The sequence below is a fragment of the Schistocerca serialis genome, chromosome 2, assembly GCF_023864345.2.
Source record: "Schistocerca serialis cubense isolate TAMUIC-IGC-003099 chromosome 2, iqSchSeri2.2, whole genome shotgun sequence".
In the NCBI taxonomy this organism is placed as follows: domain Eukaryota; kingdom Metazoa; phylum Arthropoda; class Insecta; order Orthoptera; family Acrididae; genus Schistocerca; species Schistocerca serialis.
The window spans coordinates 1,016,790,577-1,016,804,603 of record NC_064639.1 but is presented as its reverse complement, the minus strand read 5'-3'; the positions used below and the strand labels follow the sequence as shown (position 1 = coordinate 1,016,804,603).

The following is a 14,027-nucleotide window of genomic DNA, read 5'->3' as shown; positions in this document are numbered from 1 at the left end:
ATACAACCTTCTTTTATGATTCTTGAACAAAGTGTTAGCTATGATTAAGTTACGCTCTGTGCAAAATTCTACTAGGCGGCTTCCTCTTTCATTTCTTACCCCCAGTCCATATTCACCTACTACGTTTCCTTCTCTTCCTTTTCCTACTATCGAATTCCAGTCATCCATAACTATTAAATTTTCGTCTCCCTTCACTATCTGAATAATTTCTTTTATCTCATCATACATTTCTTCAATTTCTTCGTCATCTGCAGAGCTAGTTGGAATATAAACTTGTACTACAGTAGTAGGTGTGGGCTTCGTGTCTATCTTGGCCACAATAAGGAGTTCACTATGCTGTTCGTAGTAGCTTACCCGCACTCCTATTTTTTTATTCATTATTAAACCTACTCCTGCATTACCCCTATTTGATTTTGTATTTATAACCCTGTATTCACCTGACCAGAAGTCTTCATCCTGCCACCAAACTTTGCTAATTCCCACTATATCTAACTTTAACCTACCCATTTCCCTTTTTAAATTTTCTGACCTACCTGCCCGATTAAGGGATCTGACACTCCACGCTCTGATCCGTAGAACGCCAGTTTTCTTTCTCCTGATAATGACATCCTCTTGAGCAGTCCCCGCCCGGAGATCCGAATGGGGGACTATTTTACCTCCGGAATATTTCACCCAAGAGGGCGCCATCATCATTTAACCATACAGAAAAGCTGCATGCCCTCAGAAAAAATTATGGCCGTAGTTTCCCCTTGCTTTCAGCCGTTCGCAGTACCAGCACAGCAAGGCCGTTTTGGTTGATGTTACAAGGCCAGATCAGTCAATCCTCCAGATTTTTGCCCCTGCAACTACCGAAAAGGCTGCTGCCCCTCTTCGGGAACCACACGTTTGTCTGGCCTCTCAACAGATACCCCTCCATTGTGGTTGCACCTACGGTACAGCTATCTGTATCGCTGAGGCACTCAAGTCTCCCCACCAACGGCAAGGTCTATGGTTCATAGGCATTGTTAGGCAACAATATCCTTTTCTCTGGAGCTATAAAACTTGTCAGTCCTTTGAATGGTTATTTTATGAATTGGTGTAGAACTTCCCCGCACTTTAGGAAACAAAATCCAGCAAAAACAACACATTTTGGAAAGATCATGGTTGTGTGGAAACATGTAAACTGAATATTTTCATATTACGAAAAAATAAATATGAATTCACCAATTACAGCACGGTAGTTCCCATAGCACTAAATTCAAGATTGCGATTTTGCCAGCCAATGACAGCAGATTTTCAGAACATAGGACACGTTATGTAGTCAGGTAATAGCAACATCACTTTTAAACAGTGCAAAGACACAAAGAGGAAAAGATAACAGCTACAGAGAAAGTTAAACTTTCACCTATAATAATGGTCTTCAAAATTTTTTGCTTTTTTTCTGAAGGTGTGGTTAAGGAGTATCCTACAAGCAAACCTTAAAAATCAGCAGCTGAATATTTCTGACAAGCACGGCTATAAATTTCACTGATGCGCACTGAATATTTGGTGGGTTACCTAGTTGAATACATGTTCCATCCAGCACTTTGACTTTTCCACAGAAAAGCCAATTACGTGTGCAATTGCTCAAGAACTCCCCTCGCACTGTTTTTAAAGGATAATTATACTTTCTGCCATCATTACTGTATAATTTGTAATCTATGAAAGGCCTAATAAATATGAAAAACTAACCTTGAAGCTTGGCTGTTTTTAGAGTGTGATACCATTAAAAGTTTATCAAACACATATGTGCCAGTAAAATTTTAAATAATGACCTAAATTGCTTGTATTCTGGGCCCAAAATTTTTCTCCGTGGCTGGTCCTCAAAATGTTAGGTTTTGAATGAGAGTCAAATGTCCTGTGATTTAAGAAATTCATAGCACATTCTCACACGTAATGCAATTCATCCTGCATAAAAGGAAATTTACTTTGAATTTAACACTTCTCGTACCACCACTTGCAATATTTTCCCATGAACTGTTTGAAATGTAAACAGTTGAGACACCATGCTCATCGAAAGTAGTTTGTTGTTATGAAATATTGCATAGTATTTGTCCTAAAGCCCTTGACACATTTTGCTGTTGGCTTCTAGATGCACTCTGTTTTGTTGTTGTAAATGGCACATTTTCTTTCTGCCTGAAGTTTTATTTTTGTGTTATTCTCTCATTTACATTTTACTGCTGTAGTATTATTGTACAGTAATGGGTTAAAGTAAAATTCTTTGTTTGAGTATCAGTTCTTACCAAACTAAAAGTTAAAACAACGAAAAATTCCTAGAACTTTAAAAAATTCCCAGTTTTTTCCCAGTTGAAAATATTCCTGGAGTTTCCCCATATTTTCTGGTTGTACCGGGGCATATACACCCTGATACAGCACATAGTGGAGGGTACTTCATACCGCTGCCAGTCATTCCCTTTCCTGTTCCACCTGCAAATGGAATGATGGAAAAACAATGCCTCCATACGAGCCCTAATCTTTCTTATCTTGTCTTTGCAGTTTGTATGCAAGATACAGGCTGGTGGGAGTAGAATTCTTCTACAGTCAGTTGTACATGCCAGTTCTCTAAACTTTCTCAATAATGTTTTGAAAAAAGGATCCTATTCCTCTAGGGATTCCCATTTGAGTTCACAGACCATTTTCATAATATTCAGGTGGTGATCAAACCCATTGGTAATAAATCTAGCAGCTAATTGAATTGTTTCGATGTATTACTCTGGTCCAGTCAGGTAGGGAACCGAAACATTCAAGCAGTACTCAAAAATGGGACAGATAAGTGTTCTGAACATGTTTACTTTTAGATATAAGCCACACTTTCCTAATATTCTCCGCAATAAGCCCAAGTCGACCATTTGCCTTCCCTAATGCCAACCTTACATACTTATTCCATTTTATACTGCTTTGCAATGTTACACCTAAGTATTCAATCGACATGACTAAGTCAAGCAGCATACCACTAATATTGTATTCAAATGTTATAGAGTTGTTTTTTCTTACACATCTGCATTCTTAAATTTTTCTACATCTATAGTAAGCTAACATTCATCACACTAAATAGATATTCTGTCCAAGTTATCCTGTATCCTTCTACAGTCACTCAAGAACAATACTTCTCTGTATACTACAGAACCATCAGCAAATACTCACAAACTGGACAAGCATGACACCCATCAGTTTGCTTATGTATAAAGAGAACAGTAGTAGTCCTACTGCACTTCCCCAATGCACCTCTGATGAACACCTATCATACAGGACAATGACTAGGTTCTATTATTTTGAGCTGCTTACACATCTGAGAACCTATTGCATATACTCGGACCTTTGGTAACCCTTAATTCACTAGCCAAGTCTAAAGAACTCCTACTCAAGTTTTGAATCTATGTAAATGTTATGTTTTCACATCAGTTTTAATGCAGCCTGTTATTTTACTCAGTGTCAGGGTGAATGTGAGGACATGTGCAAACAACAAACAGAAGGTTAGAATTTTAGTTGAATGAGTCCCTGGGCCTTATGGTTGCTGTTGATGCTACAAGTGTAGTGAATCCCTAGGACTCATGTACCGGGTGATCAAAAAGTCAGTATAAATTTGAAAACTTAATAAAGCATGGAATAATGTAGATAGAGAGGTAAAAATTGACACACATGCTTGGAATGACAAAGGGTTTTATTAGCGAAACGTCAGTGACTGCGCATGACAATCGTGTATAAAAGGAGTTGTAATGAGAGAGAGAATCAGATGCGCCAGCAGTTGCAACATGTTGACGTTACCTGAAAAGGTGCTTTGAATGAAGCTGTATTATCAGAATGGAGAATGTGCTAGTTCAGCATTACGATCCTATCGCCATAGGAAGGGGATTCGAGCGAGTAGAGGTCCGTTGACAAATGCAGCTATGGCAAGAATGATTTCGAAGTTCGAAGCCATGGGTTGTTTAGATGATAGACCCCGTAGTGGCCGACTGTGCACAAGGTGTAATGCTGCTGAGACAGTTCAGGAAGAAATGAAGACTGTAGTGGGTTCGTGCAGTCGCACGTCGCACCGGCGTTCCATACACTACTGTTTAGTTGGCACTTAGGGGTACCCTCCAATGCTATCCATACAAAATCCATCGGCATCATGAACTGTTACCTGGCGATTTTGTGAAGTGAAGGGCATTTGCGATGTGGGTTTCAAAAGATGGCGGAAGATGACAATTGGTTGAGTAAAGTTCTGTGGACCGACGAAGCTCATTTCACGCTCCAAGGGTCTGCAATGCCCACAACTGCAGAATGTGGGCTACCAAAAATCCTAGCACTGTCGTGGAAACTCCACTGCATGACAAGAAAGTCATGGTATGCCTTGGATTTACCACTTCTACCATTATCAGGCCTTTTTTCTTCGAGGAAATGCGTGATTCTGGTTTTGTAACTGCTACTGTGACAGGTGAAAGGTACGCCAATATGTTACAGAATCGCATCATCCCCAGCCTGGCTGATAAACACCTGCTGGAACATATGATATTTATGCAGGATGGCGCTCCACCCCATATTGCTAGACACGTGAAAGATCTCTTGTGTGCGTCGTTTGGTGATGATCGTGTGCTCATCCGCCACTTTCGTCATGCTTGGCCTCCTAGGTCCCCAGACCTCAGTCCGTGCGATTATTGGCTTTGGGGTTACCTGAAGTCGCAAGTGTATCATGATCGGCCGACATCTCCAGGGATGCTGAAAGACAACATCCGACGCCAATGCCTCACCATAACTCCGGACATGCTTTACAGTGCTGTTCACAACATTACTCCTTGACTACAGCTATTGTTGAGGAATGATGGTGGACATATTGAGCATTTCCTGTAAAGAACATCATCTTTGCTTTGAATTACTTTGTTATGCTAATTATTGCTTCTCATCAGATGAAGCACCATCTGTCGGAAATTTTTTGAACTTTTGTATTTTTTTGGTTCTAATAAAACCCCATGTCATTCCAAGCATGTGTGTCAATTTGTACCTCTCTATCTACATTATTCTGCGATTTATTCAGTTTTCAAATTTATACTGACTTTTTGATCACCGGGTATATGTTTACGCTACAAGCTACGGTTTTCCTTACTTGTGGATTTGTGTGGTGAATGTCCAAACAATGCAGCTTTTAGAAAAGCAAATCAAGTTGAACTGAAAGGTTTTCTGTCACTTCTTAGACACACTGCCATCTTTAAATCCATCCGGAAAGTGTACTAACATTGTTCACAGCAAATGGTTTTGGATGAGGATTATTCAGGGCATCAATGTCCAATGATTTTATTATTGGCACTCTGTTTTGACAATTTTAGTGACTACAATGCCCGGAAGGAATTTGATCCGGCCTGTCTTATTTCACAAATCTTAGAAATATCTGTGGTCAGCAGAATTATTCATTAAAAGCCAAAGAAAATGTCAATGAAATGCTTAGTCCATTCAGTGAACTGTCAAAGTTATGTATATGTCACATAAACATGGTAAATATGGGTTGGAAATGCAGTGTCTGACCAATGACAGAACCTGTTATACCTGTAATATATGTTTTACATGGGAAAAGGTTCTGATGGATTAGGTTTGGGTGAAGAGAACACAAAGAAGTTTGTGCCAATGCAAGCTGCCCTCAGTGCAGACCTATTTTCAATACCAACATGAACATTATTACTGACAATTGGTACTCTACAATGGAGATACTGCAGGTACTGAACAAGAAAGGCCTGAAAACAGTATATACCTTGATAAAAATAAGAAAGAAGACACCTTTTGAGGTCCTTCCAAATAAAAGCAGACCTGTTGAGTCAACTCTGCTTGGCTTCAGCAACAATTGTACATAGTTAGTTATGTATCTAAGAAAAACACCACAGTTGTATTGTAATCTTCAATATACCATGACAATGACATCAACCCCACATCTAAAAAGTCTGCCATCATTGCATTTTACAACAATACCAAAAGTGGAGTTGATTCAGCAGATGAGAAGTGCTCGGTTTATTTGTGCAGTCATTGAACAACTAGATGGCCTTTGACTGTATTCTGCAGAATGCTAGGTATGTCAGCTCTGAATGCCTAAATGATTTATGAAAGACCAAGAAAGGTGCCTAAGCATACCACCAGGCTGAAGTTTCTGAAATCCATCACAGAGAAACTGAATGAAAATAATCTGATGACTCATTTGCATAGCCTCCTTTGGCATGTCAGATTTGTTCAATGTTATCATCAGCTGTAAAATGTGACATTCTTGAAGATTTTGGTCAGCTGGATATGGAACATACATTACCCAGAAATGAATGAAAGTACTGTTACTTGTGAAACTGCATGAAGAGAACCAAAACAGCTTAGCTCTGCTGCACATGCAAGAAACTAGTACATCTGTTGTGCTCCATGAAAAAATGTATACATTGTGTTGTGAAGAAGTAACTGAATATTACACACACAGTAACCAGTATGTTTCGTCTATGGAGACATTATATTACAGAAAAGTGAATAAATGCTCACCTAAATACTGCTTTCAATTGAAGATCTTTAGTTTTGTTTCATATGTCTGTTTTCATTACAGAACTAGTACCTGTATTATAAAATCATTTAATACAACCTTACTTTCAGTAATCTGAGCTTCTGTTTCTACAAATTTAATTTTAAATAATCCATGTTTCAGTAGTCTCAACTTTTATCTGAGTAAAGTTCCTAAGATAAAAAAGAGATTGTTAAAATTTCAGTCAATTAAGAGATTTTATTTTTGTTTCATATTTTTTATCATTATTATATTATTATTATTATTATTATTATTATGTTTGTTACTTTAAGGTAAGGAATCATTGGCTAACAGTCTGGAGTGGAGCACTATGTCAAATGCTTCCCGGAAATTTATGAATAGTTAATCTGCCTGTAGTCCTTCTTCTGCTGTTCACAGGGTATCTACACCTACATGGTTACTCTGCGGTTCAGGAAGGGATCTCTCCACCTATTTATGTACAACAGGCTAAATTTGTTTATATTTAAGGGCAACTGCCAATCCCTGCAAGATGTATCAATCCTCTGCACTTCACTACAGTTTTCTAGCACTTATACTGTCCATACACAGCAGCAGCATCTGTGAACAACCCCACAGAGGTTCTTACATAATCCACTATCTGTTGTCTCTATAGGAGTGATAGAGGATTCACTGATACTGCCCATGAAGGTAAAGTGTAAGGATGTTTTCTTTTTTTCTGTCAATTTTATCCTGAAGATACAATGGTCACAGAAAAAGTTTAAAAATTATCCTACTGAATTATGCTTAACAATACTTCTATTGTCTTTGAAACAAGACATAATACTATATTAATAAAGGTGTCACTGAAATTAAAACTTCGGTTAACTGATCAACGTCCTCTGTGAAGAAGGGTGTACTAACTTACACAAGGCTAGAAGGATGTCCTGCAAAAATGAAACAGTTATGTAGAGTATGACTGATATTTAAGTGCTCATACTGTCATAACAATGAACAGTGTAGGTATACATTGATTAACTGGAACATTATGATGACCGACCTACTATTGATATAAATCTGTCCAGGTTACAGCAGCATCACCTCGCAAGGAATGACTGCTAGTCGGACACATGTACGGTGTGTGTAGTACCAGTGAGCATGCTGTCCGCTTGTAGAATGGGGAAGGTGTGCAATCTATACGAGTTTGTATTGTGATGGCCTGGAGGCTAGGCATAAGCTTTTTGCAAACTGCACAACTTGTCAGGTGTTCAAGGAGTGCTGTGATGAGCGTCTTCAACATATAGAAAAACCAAGGTTAAACCATGTCCAGACATCATAGGGTCAGGCAGCCACCCCTCATTACAGATGTCGGACATCGTAGGCTGGGCAGACTAGTAAAGCAGGACAGGCAGTCAAGTGTGGCAGAAGAAACATCAGACTTTAATGTTGGGTAGAGTACAAGTATGTCTCAACACACAGTGCACTGAACACTTCTAATGATGAGTCTCTGCAACCGATGATCCATGCATGTGCCAATGCTAACACCATGACGTTGGCAACTACAAGTGAAATGAACAGGTGACCATCAGCACTGGACCTTGGATCAGAGGCAGAGTGCTGCCTGATATGATGAATCCTGATAACTTCTTTATCATGCCAGTGGGAAGGAGTGAATCAGTCGTCTTCCATGGAAACAGCTCCATAAGACCTGTACTGCGGGACAGAGACAAGCTGGTGGCAGCTCTGTTATGCTCTGGTGAACATTCACATGGGCATGCATGGGTCCAGTGGTGCTTGTACAAGGCACCATGATGGCCAAGGAGTATTGTACACTGATTGCAGTCCACATACACTACTTCATGCCCATCACATTTCCCAACAGCAGTGGCATTTTTCAAGAGGGATGCGATTGAATGCAGAATCAAAGCTCACTGCACTCCTTCCAGAATTCACGGGAATTAAGTGACTTGTGTGTGTAGATGTGGTGCCAACTCTCTCCAGCGGCCTACCAAGGTAGATGGTCATAATGTTCTGGCTGATCGGTGTATAATGTTACTACCAATAATCACAAAGCAGTCATCCAGCTGATGAATACTCAACTAGAATCTAGTGGACATTGAACTCGGAGTGTAGATACAGAATTTGAAATTCCACAGTACGTATGAAAAATATGAACTTTCATCATTTTAGTTTTTATTAAACAACCTTATAAGTCATGCACAATATTAGGTAGCTTTTTACAAGAGAGAAAATGATTTTAGAGGTTAATTTAATACTTGTCTACCCTTACACTGTATTAATTTATTTATTTGAGGCATCACTGGAACTAATCTGCCAGTCATTTCCAAGGAGCTCTCAAAGTACAGCTGCATGTATCTGTCCACCAATGAATAAATGAAACAGGCCAGATACCTGGAGTATAACAACAGTTATACTACTAAGAAAAGATGAGGAAACTGCCTGCACTTTTTTAATGCAAATAACCATATATTTGAAACATTAGAGAAGATGGTAAGGATTGCTCATGTAGTCTTCTGGAGTAAATTATGTAGTCAGTTATCACATTAACAGAGAATCACTACTGATCAGCAACTGGTTTCATGGGCTTTTGATGTTGGGAATGAGGATCCCATCCAACCACAACTATTTCAGCCCAGCTGACGTGTTTTGAGTGGTACCTACAAGTTATAGCTCCAGTAGTACCAATACATTGTATGCCACCCAGAAAGTAGCATTCTTACATGGTAACACAGTAACCACAATGCGTAAGAATAACTACAGTGCTGATGTCACTAATACTTAAAACAGTGGATAAAGAGCATGAGGTTATGGGGAGAAGCAACTGTAGGTTAATATTGACAGGAGCTGAAGTAAAAATGAGAACATTAGGTGGTGCTGTAACTGTAAATGGCAATCATCCGTGTGTGTGTGTGTGTGTGTGTGTGTGTGTGTGTGTGGGGGGGGGGGGGGCAGCACATACACATATCACATTGGTTGTTGGCTACTTTAATTGTTTCGAATAGTATTATCAACATTTACTACATGCACAATTAACTATTTATGGACAAAATTTTTTGAGTGCACCATTACAAACTTATTTTCAAGGTTTTTTAAGGTATACTCAACATATCTTGTGTACATAACTGTCACAATCACACCCCTTTTTAGGTCGCACTGAGCTCACATTAAAGCAGCCTTAGGTAGCCTACAAAACATATCATTGGGGGGGGGGGGGGGGGGGTTGTGGATTCTTCGAAGGTATGATGTGCATCCTGACTTGCGACTGACTAAATTAAAGTTTCATTTCTGTGTGCTCCCGTGCAGAGGCATGATGTCACATGTTTTTAAAACTCTAGTGCAATTGGCCACTGCTGGTTGCTGTTATCTGTTGCTACCATCACGCACATGATGGAAGACCGATTCATCTCTCTCTCAGCATCAGAATCCAGATATCATTCAGTTTCACACCTCCTTTCCTTCTGATTAAAATTACTGGAATGTTCGGTAATCCCAATTGTCTCTCTGTAAAGCCTTTTGTATTATCTGCTTGTGGCTGTCAGTACCTGAGTCTTATCAAATTAAATCTGATGGTCTTCTGGGCACAAAGCACACTAGACACCAGCAGATTTGTCTGTTTCTCCCCTTCTACAGCTGCCCTTGTGTTTTTCTAGTTGTTTTTTGGTGGTTCTTTTAGTATTATCCAGGTACAAATCTCCATGACTACAAGGAATCCTGTAAATTCCTTCCTTTTTTCAGCAGTTTGCAAGCATCTTTGGCCAACTTTAGGTGTTGCTGTACCTGCTGTATAGGTCTGTACATTACAGCAATATACTGTTTCATCAAGATCTTTCCTATGAAGTCAGTCATGACTTTAATGAACATCAGAAAAGCCTTCGATTTTGTAGAGATTTGAGCGATATTTCAATCACGCATTAAGCAGCAGTGGTTTACAGATATATCATGCTCCATCCGCTGATGTTTTTGTAATACTTCATATTTATCATGGGTGGTGATTTGAATCCCAGTGTAGATAATGGTCCACGTGTGTGTGTCTCCAAAATACCATGTGGCCCTAGCTAGAATCATCTTTCTTGAAGACTAGCACATCAAGGAAATGTAATTATCCATCTTCCTCTGCCTCTATAGTAAGCTGAATCTACGGATTATCCCTTTGAGATGTTCATGAAAACAATATAGTTACTCTCTGCCAGGTCTCCACAACACAAATATATCATCTGCATAATAGAACCATATGTTCTGTTTTTTTGCTGGCAGTTTCTAATGCTTCAAATTTTTCCATGAAGAAATATGGTACTACTGGGTTTAAGGTGCTCCCCATAGCCATGCCGTCTGTCTGCTCGTAGAACTCATTACTCTATTTGAGGAAGGTGGTCACGAGATAATATTTAAAGAGTTCTGCAATATCAGTTGTTCCAAAACGTCAATAAGCGGAGCTATGGTAAACAGTGGTAGCACATCAAAACTGACTGATGAATCCTCCAGCTGGACCACTATATCATGCAACTTACTGTTAGAATAACCGAATTCTTGATATAAGAATGACATTTTGAATATAATTCCACTTTAAGAGACCCCTTACAAAGTCAAGTATTCTGAAGTTTGATATATATGGCTGAGAAGAGATAATTTAGTGGTACTTGCAGATTATGCACATAGAATTTTTTTAATCTCGGTAACTGTGACATGAAGAAGAGTGATTCAGAGATTAATGAATGCACATTAGTTCAGATCCTAACATGAAATAATTGCAGATCTCATTCTCCACTTTTCTTTACTTTCCCAATTTCTTATAGTTTAGTTATAAGAAATGTTGGAAAAACTGAAGTACAGTTTCAACATACCCTGCAAATAAAGTAACAAACTGAACCATAAGGATTGAAATGTGAATGCAATCAGATATATTTCAAATGTATTTTGATGATTACCTCACTGTAGATTTAGTGTCACTACCCGTATGAAATACGTCTGAAACTTAGCTGACGTTTCAGATACATATGGCAGTAAAACTTGGCAAAATCAGTTAATAAAGACTGTAAAAATAGAAGCAGTTATGAAAAGAAGAAATCAGGGGCTCATACTACATTATGCAGTAATTTGTAAGTATGTTCCTGTGACCAGGAAGTCTACAAAGAAGTACTGAAAGCATTCTGACTCTAAGGAGTATAGTGTGGTTTAAAATATGATGCACAAAGCAAGTCCACCAACAAATAAACATTAAAAAATTCTGCACTAATTGTCCTAGGAATATGAGTATGGAGTTTCCAGAATTTTTGAATAAAATTCTCCTTGTTAGAATTCTCTTCAGTTGATACTGTGGCCATTAGCAAGGTGTCACGTTCATGTTCCTGCTGGTCATTACAGTTTTACCTTCAGGGGAGATGTAACAAGGAAACGTTTGTAGTGGTGCAGAGTACATTTATCAGCAGGCTCTCTGTGCACAGCCATCTGGTATTTGCGGAATACTTCATGTGCTTGCTCTGATGTTTGTTCATATTCTCGGCTTGGTGGTGTAGAGCGAACCAATCGGACCTATGATGGATAGCATACAAACTATACTGCTACACTGCATTAGGACATCAGCATTATTCCAAAGCACCTAATACACATATTAACATGGAAGGAACTGCTATTGATAGAGGCAACAATATTCAAACATTACAGAAACAGAAAAAAAGTTAGACTGTCAGCGCTGAAAAACAAGTTTAGTCCTACTATATAACTCTTTATTGAGTTGTATGGCCTTTGTTTGATATAAGGCTTTAATATAAAAGTTGAAAAACCACCAGTATTCTTTTTCAGTGATGTATTTTTTTGCCTACTAAATTGGCATAATACATCTTATTAAGTGCACATTGTCACAAGTTGTTTGTGACACACAGTATTCACAAATTACAGATGCCAATACATAATAACGCTGGAGGGTTGTGATGTAAATTGCTCCAATGGGATATGATACTGTCAAATCCTCCAAGGTTTGAGCACTTCATACAAGACACAAATAAGACATATTGCACTAGGACCCAGTGCAAAATGCAAAGATGGCCTGTGATGAAACACCTCACATAAACTTGAATGAACTCTGAAAAAGACAAATTTATTTAACAATAACTTCTAGTTGAAAACAAGAAGACACAAATTAGTAATAAATTATGAGCAGTCAAAATGGAACTTAGAAATGAGTATGCAATAATATTTAAGATTCAATGGAAGTACCTTCTGCCAACTACTGAAAATAGGATAACAGGAGAGAAGTTGACACACATACAAAATTATAATAAAAATAAAAAGTAATAAAAATAGAGTATTTTCAAACTTTCAAATAATTTCTTTAATACCATGAAACTTTGTGTTATAAAAAGGCTGGGTGGATGGAGAAGTCAATCTCACTCTTCGATTAGGAGAAACTTAGGTTATAGGGAAAGAGGCAGAAGTTAAATCAGACTCCTGTGTCAGGATTGCGCAACTTTTCCATTTCACAAGCAGCTACACATTCTATATTTCCCTCCCATGAACTAACATTCCTTTTGTAGAAGAAACTATTGAAATGTTTTGAAAGTTAGAGATTCAAAGGTGTTTTTAATGTGTGTGTGTCTAGCACCCTTCCTTCATTTATTTACACTTCAATGACAGATAAATATGTGCCCCGCATATTTCTAAAATACTGTTGAATCAGAAACATGATTACACACCATTTCTTATAACTTGTCCGTTATGTCATTACTAGTTTAAACTTCAGAATACCACCTGAAGACGACATGGAACTTGTGAGGATAAACATTTTTAAACACAATAATCAGTTGCAAAAACACAAATGAATATGCACATATTCTTCAACATTTTCTTATAACAACTAATATGAAACAATGACACATATAGACAACATGTTATGTATGTGCTGATTCACTGTAGAAATCGTGTAGTTGATAATAAGCTGGCTTAAAATGGAAAATGGTTACCTTGAAACAATGTTCCTCATGCATGAAGTTTTATTCGCATATTACACAGATTGTATGATGATCACAGAGGTGCTGGATAATGGAGTGGGAGATAGTGTCACCCCTTACTTCTACTTACCCCAAATTGTCAATAGAACTTACTGTATCAGTATTAAATTACACATAATTGACAAAAATTCCCACCTTCATAAAATTCCTAGTAAATCCTAGCTTCGAAAAGACGTGTGTGTTGTGCATGTGTGTGTATGTGCACGCATGTGTGTGTGTGTGTGGGGGGGGGGGGGGGGGCTGTGGGGAGGGAGGGGGTGTGTGTGAGTGCAGATAAATTTACTCTTCTTCATACACATACTGATGATGCAAGGCTGGGATGCTGACTCATTACAGAACACTGAAGGAGAAGAAAAGTCATATTTCAGAATTAGCTAAATAAATTCTAGTGCTTAACAACTGCAACTGTGTAGCAAATCTATACGTGTGAGTGGAAGACCATCACAGGGTATTCATGGAGACAATTTTTTTTTCAGGTTTTGGCCATCGCTCAAGGCATATTTTTCTGCCTTATATTTCGTCTCCTG

General features: G+C 38.4%; 1 protein-coding gene across 2 annotated transcripts in view; it reads right to left on the bottom strand.

Annotated features, from left to right (window-relative positions):
• LOC126458431 (arginyl-tRNA--protein transferase 1) overlaps positions 1-14,027 on the bottom strand; it is a 155,473-nt gene that overhangs the window by 71,316 nt on the left and 70,130 nt on the right. The window contains exon 7 of one of the 2 annotated variants that reach the window (XM_050095485.1): positions 11,864-12,025. The exons of the other annotated variant lie outside the window; for it this stretch is intronic. Coding sequence (XP_049951442.1) covers positions 11,864-12,025 — 162 coding nt within the window. The remainder of the gene's footprint in view (positions 1-11,863; positions 12,026-14,027) is intronic. 2 annotated transcript variants of the gene reach the window in all.